Here is a 14,747-nt window from a genome sequence, read left to right on the forward strand (position 1 = left end):
ATTTGTTACTCTGAACACTGAATTTTGATAGACAGCATTTTATTGTCATAGTTTATGGGTAAGTTACTGCTTCAGTTGACTTTTCATTTTCCTATATTTTTTATTGTTGTGCTGAGGTACATTTTGGCATTTACAAAAGTTCTTACAATTTATCAGATACATCATACTTAAATTAACCTCCTCCATCATTCTCCTTTATTCTCCCTCCCCCTATTCCTGGAATAGTTGCAACAGATCTCATTTTTCCATTGACATTTTAAATTTTTTTCTAGATGGAGAATGTTTTAACTCATAAGGATAAACTGTAGTAGCATTCCTTTTTCTCTCCCTGCCACTCAGTGGTCTGGACCATATCTAGAACCCCATGGTTCTCTTAAGATCCTTTTAGTCTCACTAGTTCATTGACTGGGGTAATGTTGTTTATGTAAGCATATCCAGTTCAACTGATTCCATTCAATGAGTGAACTTTGATTAACTATAACTGTGGCTAATACTCAAGTACAAGCTGCTAAAAGGCACTATGCCTGAGGATAGTAAGGAAATGATACATATGAAAAATGCTCAAACAACATTATAGTAAAAAACATCAACTATTAATGAGATGCAGAGAGTTTTTCATCACTCCAGTTATCTCTTTCACTTTAAGCAAGTGATCTAAATTTATGTGCTTCAATTAAAAAAAAATAGAAGCAAAAAGTTCTCATTAGATGATCAGGAAGACTTTTGGAAACTCAGATATCCACTTTTCTGGAATGACAGCTCATATTATAAATTTGCTAAAGATAATGAATATTAATACTTATTCCCCATGAATACATAACTGGAGAGTTAAATCTGATTATAATTATAATATAAAATAGTATTTGAGGTCTCTACCTTTAGATTATTGATAGAACTGAAACCAAAGAATAGGGTAAACATTAAATCTGTCAACTCAATAAAGCATCAATCAAAAATAGAGGTATCTATCAAAGATGGACAGATATTTGGACAGTTGATGAAATAATCTGAATTAATGACTACTGGCTGTCAGAGCCAGCAGTGGGACTGTGCCTGTGTGATCTGGCATTTGGTCTTGTGAGAAAGCTCTCAGGAACTGAGGCAAAGGTCTCAGAACCAGACGTCCAGAAAAACAACAGTGCTCAAGGTTCCCCAGATGCTAAATCACACAGGCACAGTCGCACTGCTGGCTCCGACAACTGTCAATCACAGGCTCATGCCTGCAAACCGTAGGAACAGCTCAAGTGTGTCAAATGCATTCAACACTGGGACATGTACTGTTATAAGACAAATGACTTCAGTGGTAGAAAACTGTTACTCAATAATATCACATGTACTTCTACCTGCCAGAATTCTTATAGCCTCCTTCTTTCTGTTACAAGAGAGTGTAGTCACATCTTGATGATTACTCTTATGACTCCATGAAAAAATAACATAGCTTATTCTAAATAAAAAGTAGAATATAACTTATATTTGGTATTGTACCCTGGCCTTTCAGTTCAGTCTCTTAGAGAAGTCAAGACTGTTTATAGCAATCTGCATTCTCTTTCAGGCTGATGGGAGGCACATACCCTGTGCCTGCACATGCACCAAAAAAGTTTCAGAGGCTCCCATAATCTATAGCTGGACTAGCTGGTGAAGAATCAAGAGTGTGTGACACAACCAAAGGAACAAAATAAATCTCTAGTAATCAGCCCTAAAGAAATGAGGATCTATGAATTGTCTAACAATGAATTCAAAATAAAATCTTTAAAAAGCTCAATAAGCTACAAGAGAACCCAGAGAGCCAATCAAGTGAAGTCAAGAAAACTATCCATGAACAAAATAAGAATATCAACAAAGCAATACAAACCATAAGAAACATTCAAGCAGAAATTCTTCAGTGGAGAATAATTTAACTGAACTGAAAAATTCAATAAAGTGCTTTAAAAGCAGACTTTATCAAGCAGAAGAATCAATGAATTCAAAGTCAAGTCATTTGAAATTATTTAGTCAGAAAAGCAAAAAGGAAGAAAACTAAAAAAGTAAAGGGAGTCCAAGGGCATTGTGGGATACTACCAGACAAACCCAAGTGTTTTTGTTTGTTTGTTTGTTTTTTAAAGATTCCAACATGTATATGATTCCTGTTACAGTAGTTCAAAATGATAAGGTAATAAAACCATGATGATGACAGGACTCAGGGAAACTACAAAACCTATTGAGTTTCCACAAGTACTGAGTGTTCATGTCTGCATGTCTCACTCTGTTCTTGGAATTAAGTGTATTAAGCCACTTCCCAGACTATAATGCAAACCAGCTGCCTAAGGAGGGCTACGTCTCTCATCTCAGACAATGACAGCTGTCTAATGAAGGAAGTGGGGTGAGAATAATTAAAGATTGCCATTTCAGAGGTCATTAACCAAAGTGCAATTGTGATAATATCAGGCTTAAACCAGCTCCCTCAACATTCTGCTAATTCTACTTTTTATCCTACCTTCAATCTTCAATTCAAGTCTCTTCTTTCTCTGTCACTCTGGCCTGCATTCTTGAAAGCAGTTATTGCTCTCCCCATCAAAAGCTGTCTGATTCCGGTCAAGTCACTGAACTTCTCTAGAACTTTCTACAGATTTCTCTGAAATTTCTTTAGTCCTAAGTATCTATGAACTTTCTTTGTTCTTCAGTGCTTTTCACAATATAGAGGGATGTTTTTCATCAATTAAAAATTATTAATTTATCATGATAGTTGAATTCTGATTATGTTGATGTTCAACCCTATAGATTAAATGAGTTTTTATAAAACTGTGAATACTCACAGAGGAAGACTTCATGAGGATTTTTAACTGCTCTTCTCTTTAGCCCTGCAGGGGGAGAGAAGCTCTCTACATGTTCCCTTCATTTATAGGATGTTTTTGCCTTGTTCTCAGAGTTCTTTTAATGGCAGATGGAGTGAAGGTGCTTCAGATTTGAAAACGGCATTATACAACACAGTTCACAGAGCAAGTATCAAGAAGCATCAGAGCTAGTAACACAGATGCTGGCAGTCACAGAGCCATGGAAACAGGTCAAGGGTGGTTTGAGCACCCTTAGACCGAGTGGAGAAAGGCCAGAAATAGGAAAAGTTTGGGAGTCATATGTAAGTTGGCCAGGGTTGGCCCAGTCCACCTGCACCTGACAAGGAACCACCCATGCCCCTCCCCACTCACTGATTACTGGATGGAAATCTCCTGTCTCTGCCCTCCCCATAGGTTTTTAAAGCACCTGAAAAAGAAAAGCACACCCTCTCTGCTGGCAGACTCTACTGGCACCCCACTAAGCTCTCTTTGTATTTCCCTTTCCCTGTCATTTAATAAACACCATTTATATCCACGTGTTCTACTTGGATTCTTCCATGCCAGAATGCAAGAACGAAGGCCTCTGTAAACACTGCTGTTTACAGACTCAGCAGGAAAATGGAGATTTTCACACCTCTGAAAATTGTTAGGCAATATGTGATGCACTTTGCAATTAGAAGAGGAAAGCCAGATGACTTCATTTAGTTCTCAATGAAACTCTAGGAGGTAGGTAGAATTATTATTTCCATTTTACAGATGAGGAGTCTGAGTCTGAGACAGGTAAAGCAGTTGCCCAAAGTCATAAGGTTTGTCAGAATGCAGAATCCTTTTGAAAAGAATTCACAATGTTAATCATTTTAAGATTAAATATAATTTAGAATGAGTTTTAAAAATGTTTTCATTTGCTTAAAGGAAATATAGTATATTTATTATACCCTTAGAAGTGAAAAAGCAAGGGTTTTTAAGTAGTTTCTTTAGAAAACAATTTCTTAAAAAACAATTTCAAAGTATCATTAAAATCTCAAAAGGGCAAGTACTCACCTCTGGGAAAATCAGTTTGCAAATACTCTCGGCCAATGTGTGAAGATAGACTCGGCTCCGGCTGGTCTTTCGTTGAGGAAGACTCTCTTGTGCATTCTTCTCAGGGAGGTCCTGACAGATGGGCCGGGTTGCCTTACAGCTCTCTGAGCTTGCTGCTACCTCCTCTGCTGGCTCCTTAGGAACCTGACCTGGGGCCAGTAGGGAGAAAGGACATTCCCCGGTGATTTTGAGATCCTTGAGCTTTGTGCAAAACATGGTGTTGCTCTCGCTCAGCTGTGCTTTCCTCTGGAGGAAGTGATGTCTGATGTGGGAATAACGAACAGTAGCTGTTGCCAGTTCAAGGACACTGATGACCAGGATGACTGTGGGCAGCAGAGTCAGAACAGAAAGAGAAATGAAAGGGAGACCACACACTTAAGAAAACAGAAAAAGACAGGTACAAAAAGACAAAGATCATACACTCATGTCATTTCCAAGTAGAAAAAAAATTCTGATGGAAGTGCCAATGACAAAATGAGCAGAACATCTGGGAAAGATCTTTAATATGTACACATTTCAGTTCACTGCAAGAGTAAAATACCTGCCTTAAGTATTTTAATATTTTCCAAATAAAATATTATTTTCTCTGAAATGTCTGAAGCACAATCTACTGATTTCCATTTTTATAATCCACTTGGTCCAGTGATTCCACAAGAGTGGAAATCATGAGAGAAGCCAAGTCTAAATCTGTATTTAATCATTAGTGCTTGTACTACCATATTTCACTGTGCTGTCTTTTCTAAAAGTCAGAATAATATAAAACAATGTTTCTAAAAATACCTACAGGGAAAAAGAATGTATGTGTGTGTACCTCCACATAGACATATCTACCTATCTATCTACCTTATATGTAATGTTGCTCAGGAACGTTTTCAGATCTGAAACATTGACTTTTAGATGAAAAAAGATCAATGAAAATGACTGCAGCCAACATCTGTGGTTAAGCCTTTAATCCCAGCTATTCAAGCAGTGGAAATCAAAGAACTTTGAAGGGAGCCCAGGCAAAAAAGTTAGGGAGCCCCTATCTTAAAGAACATGTGGTGGTACATGCCTGGATTCCTAGCTATACAGAGAATTAGGTAGGAAGACCCTGGTTGGAGGCCAGCCTGGGGCACGGTATTGGGGGGAACATTGCGGGGGGGCAGCACAAGACCCTATCTGAAAAACAACCAAGGCAAAAAAATGTGCAGATGTGGCTCAGTTGGTAAAGTATTTACCTAGAAAGCTCAAGGCCCTGAGTTCAAACCTCAGTACCACAAAAAGTTTATAAATAGTAAAATAACTTTAAAATAATATTATAAAAATGATAATATTTTTCAAAGAACTACTGATCTCTAAACACATGTTAAAAGATTTGCATGGATCTCTGACTCAGATAAACCAAGCAGCCTCTCTTGCCAGAGATACACGGAAGTCCTGAGCACTGCTGTGGGCATATTTTCTATTATATGCTTTTGTTAGTGTCATGGTCTTAAATCCTTACACAACTCACAGCCCATTTATTGTCAGTTATTTGTAACTAGAACTATCTGGTATGAATTCAGCTCATCAACAGTAGTAATAACTTTCCTACTCTTGAAAAATGAAAAAACACAGGAGAACCCATATCTATTAATTCTCTACTATGTGCCTGATATGGTGCTGGGAAGTCTGTATGTACATTTGATCTTCACAGCCACCATCTGACATAGGCATTATCATTCCCAAAGGACCAGAGGCTCAAAAGTTCAGGTCATTTTCTCTGAAAGGCTAGGAAATGACAGTACCAGAATTCAAATGTAGGTTCACCTGTCTCTGAGCCAATATGTTTCTACTATCCCAAACTCATTCCTAGTTGGATCAGTTTCTACATAATGAGGCTTAGTTTATCAACTGATTAGTTGATCTTGAAAATATGGTTTACACCAAATTAGTAGAATTAGGAATGCAAAAGGGGAGATAACAACAAACACCATGGAAGTCCAGGAAATCATCAGAGACTACTTTGAGAACCTATATTCAAATAAATTTGAAAATCTAAAAGAAATGGACAGATTTCTAGATACATATGATCATCCAAAACTGAACCAAGAGGAAATTAATCACCTGAATAGACCTATAACACAAAATGAAATTGAAGCAGCAATCAAGAGTCTCCCCAAAAAGAAAAGTCCAGGACCTGATGGATTCTCTGCTGAAATCTATCAGACCTTTAAAGAAGAACTGATACCAACCCTCCTTAAACTGTTCCACGAAATAGAAAGGGAAGGAAAACTGCCAAACACATTTTATGAAGCCAGTGTTACACTTATCCCAAAACCAGGCAAAGACACCTCCAAAAAGGAGAACTATAGGCCAATCTCCTTAATGAACATTGATGCAAAAATCCTCAACAAAATAATGGCAAACCGAATTCAACAACACATCAAAAAGATTATTCACCACGACCAAGTAGGCTTCATCCCAGGGATGCAGGGGTGGTTCAACATACGAAAATCAATAAACATAATAAACCACATTAACAGAAGCAAAGACAAAAATCACTTGATCATCTCAATAGATGCAGAAAAAGCCTTTGATAAGATCCAACATCATTTCATGATAAAAGCTCTAAGAAAACTAGGAATAGAAGGAAAGTTCCTCAACATTATAAAAGCTATATATGACAAACCTACAGCCAGCATTATACTTAATGGAGAAAAATTAAAACCATTCCCTCTAAAATCAGGAACCAGACAAGGATGCCCACTATCTCCACTCCTATTCAACATAGTACTGGAATTCCTAGCCAGAGCAATTAGGCAAGAAGAAGGAATAAAAAGAATACAAATAGGTAAAGAAACTGTCAAAATATCCCTATTTGCAGATGACATGATCCTATACCTTAAAGACCCAAAAAACTCTACTCAGAAGCTTCTAGACATCATCAATAGCTATAGTAAGGTAGCAGGATATAAAATCAACATAGAAAAATCATTAGCATTTCTATACACTAACAATGAGCAAACGGAAAAAGAATGTATGAAAACAATTCCATTTACAATAGCCTCAAACAAAATCAAATACCTAGGTGTAAACCTAATAAAAGATGTGAAAGACCTCTACAAGGAAAACTATACACTTCTGAAGAAAGCAATTGAGGAAGACTATAGAAAGTGGAGAGATCTCCCATGCTCATGGATTGGTAGAATCAACATAGTAAAAATGTCTATACTCCCCAAAGTAATCTACATGTTTAATGCAATTCCCATCAAAATTCCAATGACATTCATTAAAGAGATTGAAAAATCTACTGTTAAATTTATATGGAAACACAAGAGGCCACGAATAGCCAAGGCAATACTCAGTCAAAAGAACAATGCAGGAGGTATCACAATACCTGACTTCAAACTATATTACAAAGCAATAACAATAAAAACAGCATGGTACTGGCACAAAAACAGACATGAAGACCAGTGGAACAGAATAGAGGATCCAGATATGAAGCCACACAACTATAAGCAACTTATCTTTGACAAAGGAGCTAAAAATATACAATGGAGAAATAGCAGCCTCTTCAACAAAAACTGCTGGGAAAACTGGTTAGCAGTCTGCAAAAAACTGAAACTAGATCCATGTATATCACCCTATACCAAGATTAACTCAAAATGGATCAAGGATCTTAATATCAGACCACAAACTCTTAAGTTGATACAAGAAAGAGTAGGAAATACTCTGGAGTTAGTAGGTATAGGTAAGAACTTTCTCAATGAAACCCCAGCAGCACAACAACTAAGAGATAGCATAGATAAATGGGACCTCATAAAACTAAAAAGCTTCTGTTCATCAAAAGAAATGGTCTCTAAACTGAAGAGAACACCCACAGAGTGGGAGAAAATATTTGCCAATTATACATCAGACAAAGGACTGATAACCAGAATATACAGGGAACTTAAAAAACTAAATTCTCCCAAAACTAATGAACCAATAAAGAAATGGGCACGTGAACTAAACAGAACTTTCTCAAAAGAAGAAATTCAAATGGCCAGAAAACACATGAAAAAATGCTCACCATCTCTAGCAATAAAGGAAATGCAAATGAAACCACGCTAAGATTCCACCTCACCCCTGTTAGAATAGCCATCATCAGCAACACCACCAACAACAGGTGCTGGCGAGGATGCGGGGAAAAAGGAACCCTCTTACACTGTTGGTGGGAATGTAGACTAGTACAACCACTCTGGAAAAAAATTTGGAGGCTACTTAAAAAGCTGGACATCGATCTACCATTTGATCCAGCAATACCACTCTTGGGGATATACCCAAAAGACTGTTACTCCAGAGGCACCTGCACATCCATGTTTATTGCGGCACTATTCACAATAGCCAAGTTATGGAAACAGCCAAGATGCCCCACCACTGACGAATGGATTAAGAAAATGTGGTATCTATACACAATGGAATTTTATGCAGCCATGAAGAAGAACGAAATGTTATCATTCGCTGGTAAATGGATGGAATTGGAGAACATCATTTTGAGTGAGGTTAGCCTGGCTCAAAAAACCAAAAATCGTATGTTCTCCCTCATATGTGGACATTAGATCAAGGGCAAACACAACAAGGGGATTGGACTATGAGCACATGATAAAAGCGAGAGCACACAAGGGAGAGGTGAGGATAGGTAAGACACCTAAAAAACTAGCTAGCATTTGTTGCCCTTAACGCAGAGAAACTAAAGCAGATACCTTAAAGCAACTGAGGCCAATAGGAAAAGGGGAACAAGTACTAGAGAAAAGGTTAGATCAAAAAGAATTAACCTAGATGGTAACACCCACGTACAGGAAATCAATGTGAGTCAATGCCCTGTATAGCTATCCTTATCTCAACCAGCAAAAACCCTTGTTCCTTCCTATTATTGCTCATACTCTCTCTACAACAAAATTAGAAATAAGGGCAAAATAGTTTCTGCTGGGTATTGAGGGGTGGGAGAGGGAGGGGGCGGAGTGGGTGGTAAGGGAGGGGGTGGGGGCAGGGGGGAGAAATGAACCAAGCCTTGTATGCACATATGAATAATAAAAGAAAAATGAAAAAAAAATGGTTTACAACCTTACATTAAAGTTAATCAAGACCCTAATGCTCCTCCTCACTGGCTAATGGTACTTTTCTTTTCTATGCTCCTCAAAGTCCTTAATATGTTCTCGGTATATACAAGCAACAGGCTGTAAACTGCCCACTATCTAATCAGTTTAGAACAATGGACAATTTATTTTCTGAACAGAGGTAAATAAGAAGCTATATGCAACAATGACACACTGGAGATGTCATGGAACATTAGGCAAGGTGTGTGGGAGAGACTATGAATACTGTCAGGAGCTGCCAATGTGGTGTATTTCTTGAAGTTATACCCCAAATATGTGGTTGATCACCTGTAATTCATGAAACCTCAAGAAGGCACAAAGCACGATCTATATACTCATGAGCAGGAAGCTTCTTCCAGAAGAGAATGGGCTGTGTATCTCGCAGTCCACTGAGGTAGCTCAAAGGCCATATGGCAACAGGAGAAATGGTTATGTAGATTCGGAAAGATCTAAAAGCCTGTTTCACCCACATTTCTTTCTAGACTCAGATCAACAAAAATGCATCTCAACAGAGTCCTATTATTTTACTATTATTGCTTACTAACTTCTGATTGTAGTTTAAATCTGTCATCAGTCAACCTTTTCCGTAACTAACTGGCAATCCTTTTAGCTTTGGAGTCTATAATGCCTTGCTTGCAATTACTCAATTCTGCTATTGCAACATGAGCAGTCATAGGCCACATACAAAGGAATGGGTATGAATGTGTTCAACTCAAACCTTATTTGCAAAATCAGGTTGTAAATTTGGCCCACAGGTTGTGGTTTGCTGCTGTTTTGTTGTAAAAAGCTGAATAAGATGGCTGAAATACTTTAATCCAAATGGATTTTGACTATAAGGTCAGAGTTACTTTCTCATGTTCTCTGCCCACTTCTCCTCTCTGAAAATAGCAGTTTATGTGGATCCAGGTTTTTTTTTTTGTGTGTGTGTGTGTGTGTGTGTGTGTGTGTGGTGCTGGAGATAGAATCAAGGACTTTGTTCATGTTAGGCTAGCTCTCTACCACTGAGCAATGCCTCCAGCCCATGGATTCAGTTTTGTATAACTTGAAAATAATCAAAAAGAGTAGCAGATAATCTTAGGTAACTATTTATTAAAAAGTAATACTAATATTTTATTAATGCTCAGAAGAAAGAGCTATAATAAGTAGCAGAAGAGGGTACTAAAAAAGGAAATTAATAATACATTTAGTGACAAGCCCTTCACAACCAGGGGCATAACAGTTCTCAGAAACTTGGGGAGGTATTTATTAGCCCAAAAGTTGATTATTAAACAGCCTCCAAATACACTGAATGCTGTGTCCATTTTAGTAGTGAGTGATTAACTTTGCTGTGGAGAGGATAATGACCCAGTCACTGGTCTCATATTAATAACCAGACACATTGTTCAGGCAAGGAGACTCTCCATTATTTAAACTGCAACACTTAACTAAGCATGAACTCCTTGTTTACTCCATGTAACAAGGTCATGTAGATCTGAGGAAAACACTTCTTAGGTACTCTGGGAACCAGATGACTTTTACAACTTAAAAAGCAGATTTCAACATTAGAAATGGTCTGGGTGGGTGGGGGAGCTTATGAATTAGGTCTCCATCATAAAGGCAAACAGCTATAACCAATATCTGATATCAGACCTGGAGCCTAGATACACCAATATCTGCCACTAAAGAGATAGAATTGTTTTTATGATGCCCAGAAGTCAAAGCTCAAGAATCTTTGAATTTCTACCAGACTCAAATCTCCATTCATTTGCATTTTCCTTTTTATAATCTTGACTCTCATAGGCTCTTTGATATCACTGGATTACCCTGTTACTTGCCAGGCCTTCTTCTAGATACCTGGGCCAAGTGATGAGGAAGGTCACAGCCTGCTCTCATAGAACTTAAGTTCCAGTACAAAACCCATGTCTGGGATGTCCATTGCAAGTGTGGCATGTGCCATAAGAGCAAGCGCAGAGTGCAGGAATGCAAATCAGGGATTCAAGCCCTGTCCCATGAGAGACATTTGGGTTGAGCCAGATGAAGAGAGTTCCAGAAAGAATAGGTTGCTTGGAGAGCAAGATGAACCTAGTCGTGTCTAAGGTTCTGAAATAATTTCAGGTAGTCTGAGTAGGGTGTCTAGAAGAAAAGGTGATGGGGGGTGAGAGATTACAAAGCAGACAGTGGGATTTTGCAAGGCTCTGTAAACCATGATGAGCAAGTTGAAACTCTATCCTAAGGCCAATCAGCCAAATTGCTAAGAAGCAAGAGTTGAACAACTTAAAGTGCATTTCTAAAAGATTATTTGAGATATAGGATGAAAAATGGGTAGAGTTGGTCAGATGACAGAGCTGGACTGAGGTGAAATAGTGATCCTGGGATGGAAAGTGGACCAAATGCAGGAGTATGCCAGAGAAAAAACCCATAGGCAAAAGACCAAAAGACAGGAAAGACACATTCCTGCAACTTTACTCTCAATACCACAGCCAAGAGAAACCCCAGGGGGCCACGGGGAGCCATCAAAATAGTAAATAACACATTTCCCACGACTTTGTGATTTGATTATAACTACTCCCAGATGTTAGGTTTTCAATATTATATAACACCTTGTGGGAGTTTTGGAGTACTTCAAATCTCATGTTAAAATATTTTCCTACACACAGCTGTGATCTCAGTACTCAATGAGGCTGAGGCAGGAAAATCCTAAATTCAAAGCCCATTGGGACTTCATAGTAAGACCCTGTCTTAAAACAAACAAACAAACAAACAAAAGAAATAAAGAAAAGAAGAAAGAAAAATAATTTGGGAGAAAATAATTTCTCCTTCTTCTACAAAAGCTACACCAGGGTGAGCTAACCTCAATTTTATATTACTGGACAGAACATTCACTTTTCCAACAGACTACATTATCTGCATGTGGGTGCAAGCTGGTTCCAGATTTTTTTGGCAGTTCTTAGGGTTTCCTGCTTGCTAGACAGGCACTCTACTGCTTGAGCCACACCCCCAGCCCTTTCTGCTCTGGTTATTTTGGAGATAGGATCTCCATTTTTGCTTTGACTGTTTTGGACTTGAATCCTCCCATTTTGTGTCTCCCACTATAGATGGGATGATAAATTCCTGTCACCACACCCAGCATTTTACTATTGCGATGAGGGCTCAAGAATTATTTGCCCAAGCTAGTCTCAGACTGCAACCTTCCTAATTTCAGCCTCCCAAGTAGTTAGGATTACAAGTATGAGCTGCTGGCACCCTGCTGCTGCCAGATATTTTAAAAAAGAGTGGAAGTTACTGACCTTAAATTTTTGAAAATAAAGAACCTGTTCTAGTTAAGTCTTCTAACAAAGAAGCCAACTTTCTCAGCAATGCCAACCACTAGATACAAATGATGCTTAATAAACTACATTAACTCCTCATTAAAAGTAAAAGGATTATGATCCACAGCCTTTCTCATTGAATTAAGGTCAATTCTGTGACCTCTTTGAATTTTGTATACTCTATGGTGGGAAGACAACTACAAAGTTAGCACTTTGTGTTTCTTAGCCTTGATATAAAAAATTTACAGACTGTTTTATAGCTAATGAAAGAACAAAATCTTTCAGAGAAAAAATTCCTAAATATATATATTAAAAAATTCTCTAGTGTAATAATCACTGAAATTTGAATCTATATTGTTAATATCTTTTTAAATTAAATATTATTGTACTTTTGTGGGTCATGCAGGCCCTGAGGAGACAGGATTAACTTTTAAATATTTGGTTCCTGGAATACATAAGATAATTTCCTGAAGCACTTTCTATGATTCTCATAGTGCTGTTGCTCAAATAGTGTCTTACCCTCGTCATTTAGAATATGTTTACTTAGAATACACTAATTATTATGAAATGAGATAAAGGAGAAATGTATAATTCCTTTTTATGTTGTAAAATGACATTTTGTTTTCTTCAATCTATTTTTGAATAGAATTTGTGTATGTCTATAATATGAATTGGCTCAGATGCACCTGTAGATAGGTGAATGCTGTCAGAATGGCAGTCACGCTAGAGCTCCCTCACCCATGGTCCCTCCTCAGCTCAGTGACCGACTCCCTGCCTTGAAGTGCTTGGTACACAGTTTTCCTTTTTTTTCCCCTGACCTTCATACTCAAGAAGTTTAATACTTTCTTACAGTTTCATCCTGTCAAGCAACTTTCACATCTTTTAAGCCAAGGTCTAAAATTACTGTAGGGCAGTTTTTGTAAGGCTACAACTTCTTTTTTTGAGTAAGCTTATTTAACTCTTAGGATTGGTATTGCTTTTGTTAGTGTTCATGGGTGTTGTGAGGTTTCACCTAAAACATTTTTTCCCCACAAGACCTTCTGTTTATAGTGCATAGTTTTGCAGCATACAATGTTTTTCAGCAGTATACATATCACGTTTCATCAGAACTGCCTCTACCCTTAACAATGCTGGATTCAAATTTGCAAGACAAAAAGCTGATTTACTTACCTGGAAGAAACACCCAACAGTATTACATTTCCTAAGGCTCAATAGGTTTGACTATGATTTAGGTAATATAACCTGATGGGGTTTTTTTAAATGAAAGCAAATTCTCGATTGTTAAGCCATTGGGCTGATACATTTCATTCAAGTGACTTATGAAATCGATCACAACTTCCGCATTTTCTCTTCTAAGCTTTGTTCAGGCTGGCTCATCCTTCACATCACTGACAAACAGACACACACTTGAATAAATATGCTTATCTTTCCCCTTCTGTGATAGTGGCATGTCAGAGTGGGGGAGTGTCTGACAAAGTGTGTGCATGTGTCTCATGAATGCAATCAGAATGAGAGACTTCATGGCTTGGAGAGACTGGGTCACATGAAAGTGGGTGCCATGTCCAGTTGTGACCTGAGGTGGTGGAGTTAGCTTGGCAGTTAGAACTTAGGCTGTAGAACCAGGTGGTCCTCTGCCATGTGTCTTAACTGAACTTCACCTCCATTTTCTTCATCTGAAAAATAAATATACTACAAGCAACAATCTCATAAACGTGTTGTGAGAAAACAAAGCAATAAATGTATGGCACTTAGAAAATTGCTGGTACCCAAAATGTGATGAATACACTGTGACATCACAGTTACTACCTCTTCCTAGGGTGACGCTAGACACAAGCTTCTCTGAGCTTCTGTTATCTCACCCATAAAATAGTAAATTGGTGATGAAACAGAGTTGAATTAGGGATTATTCCCTGGATTTGACTAGCACCCATTGATCCATAATTTAAAGAGAAAAGAAGAAGTCCAGGCTTAATTCATTTGCTTCACAAAAGATATGATATCGCATCTACTAGCTACATGGACAACTTCTTACAGCAGGGATAAAATTATCAGTAGTTGACAACTTTAAAGCACCCCACAGAATAAGTACTTTGGGTACACACAACCAAATATAAATGCTCACAACATTCTACACAAGTACCATGTGAGCGAAAGTTACTAAATAAGTGATTAACTATGTTTTTCTATCTTTTCAAAAAGATCCAGCAATGTTTTACATCTATGAAAATATTTTTATCAATTATCAAAAGTCTATTTAAGGGATATGTACCAAGTATTTGGTATCCTACAAACATGTAAAGTAATATTCACTCGAAGAACATTTATGAATACCAAGAAAGTAATATCCACATGAATAGTGAGGATTCCTTTCATTGAAGGATAAAATGATACAATTTGCAGAACAGACCAGAGCAGGAAGATTCTGTTGTGGTTGCATTTTATGTAATTCTTTTAACTAGTAAGGGACATGTCAT

At 37.7% G+C, this 14,747-nt stretch overlaps 1 protein-coding gene across 4 annotated transcripts in view; it reads right to left on the bottom strand.

The window, feature by feature from the left end:
* The window catches only part of Gucy1a1 (guanylate cyclase 1 soluble subunit alpha 1), a 67,721-nt gene that overhangs the window by 34,174 nt on the left and 18,800 nt on the right, over nt 1–14,747 (bottom strand). For all 4 annotated transcript variants that reach the window (XM_074041770.1, XM_074041767.1, XM_074041768.1 and 1 more), the window contains one exon: nt 3,852–4,213. In XM_074041770.1, the coding sequence (XP_073897871.1) occupies nt 3,852–4,106 (255 nt within the window). In that variant the 5' untranslated portion in view covers nt 4,107–4,213. The remainder of the gene's footprint in view (nt 1–3,851; nt 4,214–14,747) is intronic.

Source organism: Castor canadensis, chromosome 9 (assembly GCF_047511655.1).
Source record: "Castor canadensis chromosome 9, mCasCan1.hap1v2, whole genome shotgun sequence".
NCBI classification, from domain to species: Eukaryota; Metazoa; Chordata; class Mammalia; order Rodentia; family Castoridae; genus Castor; species Castor canadensis.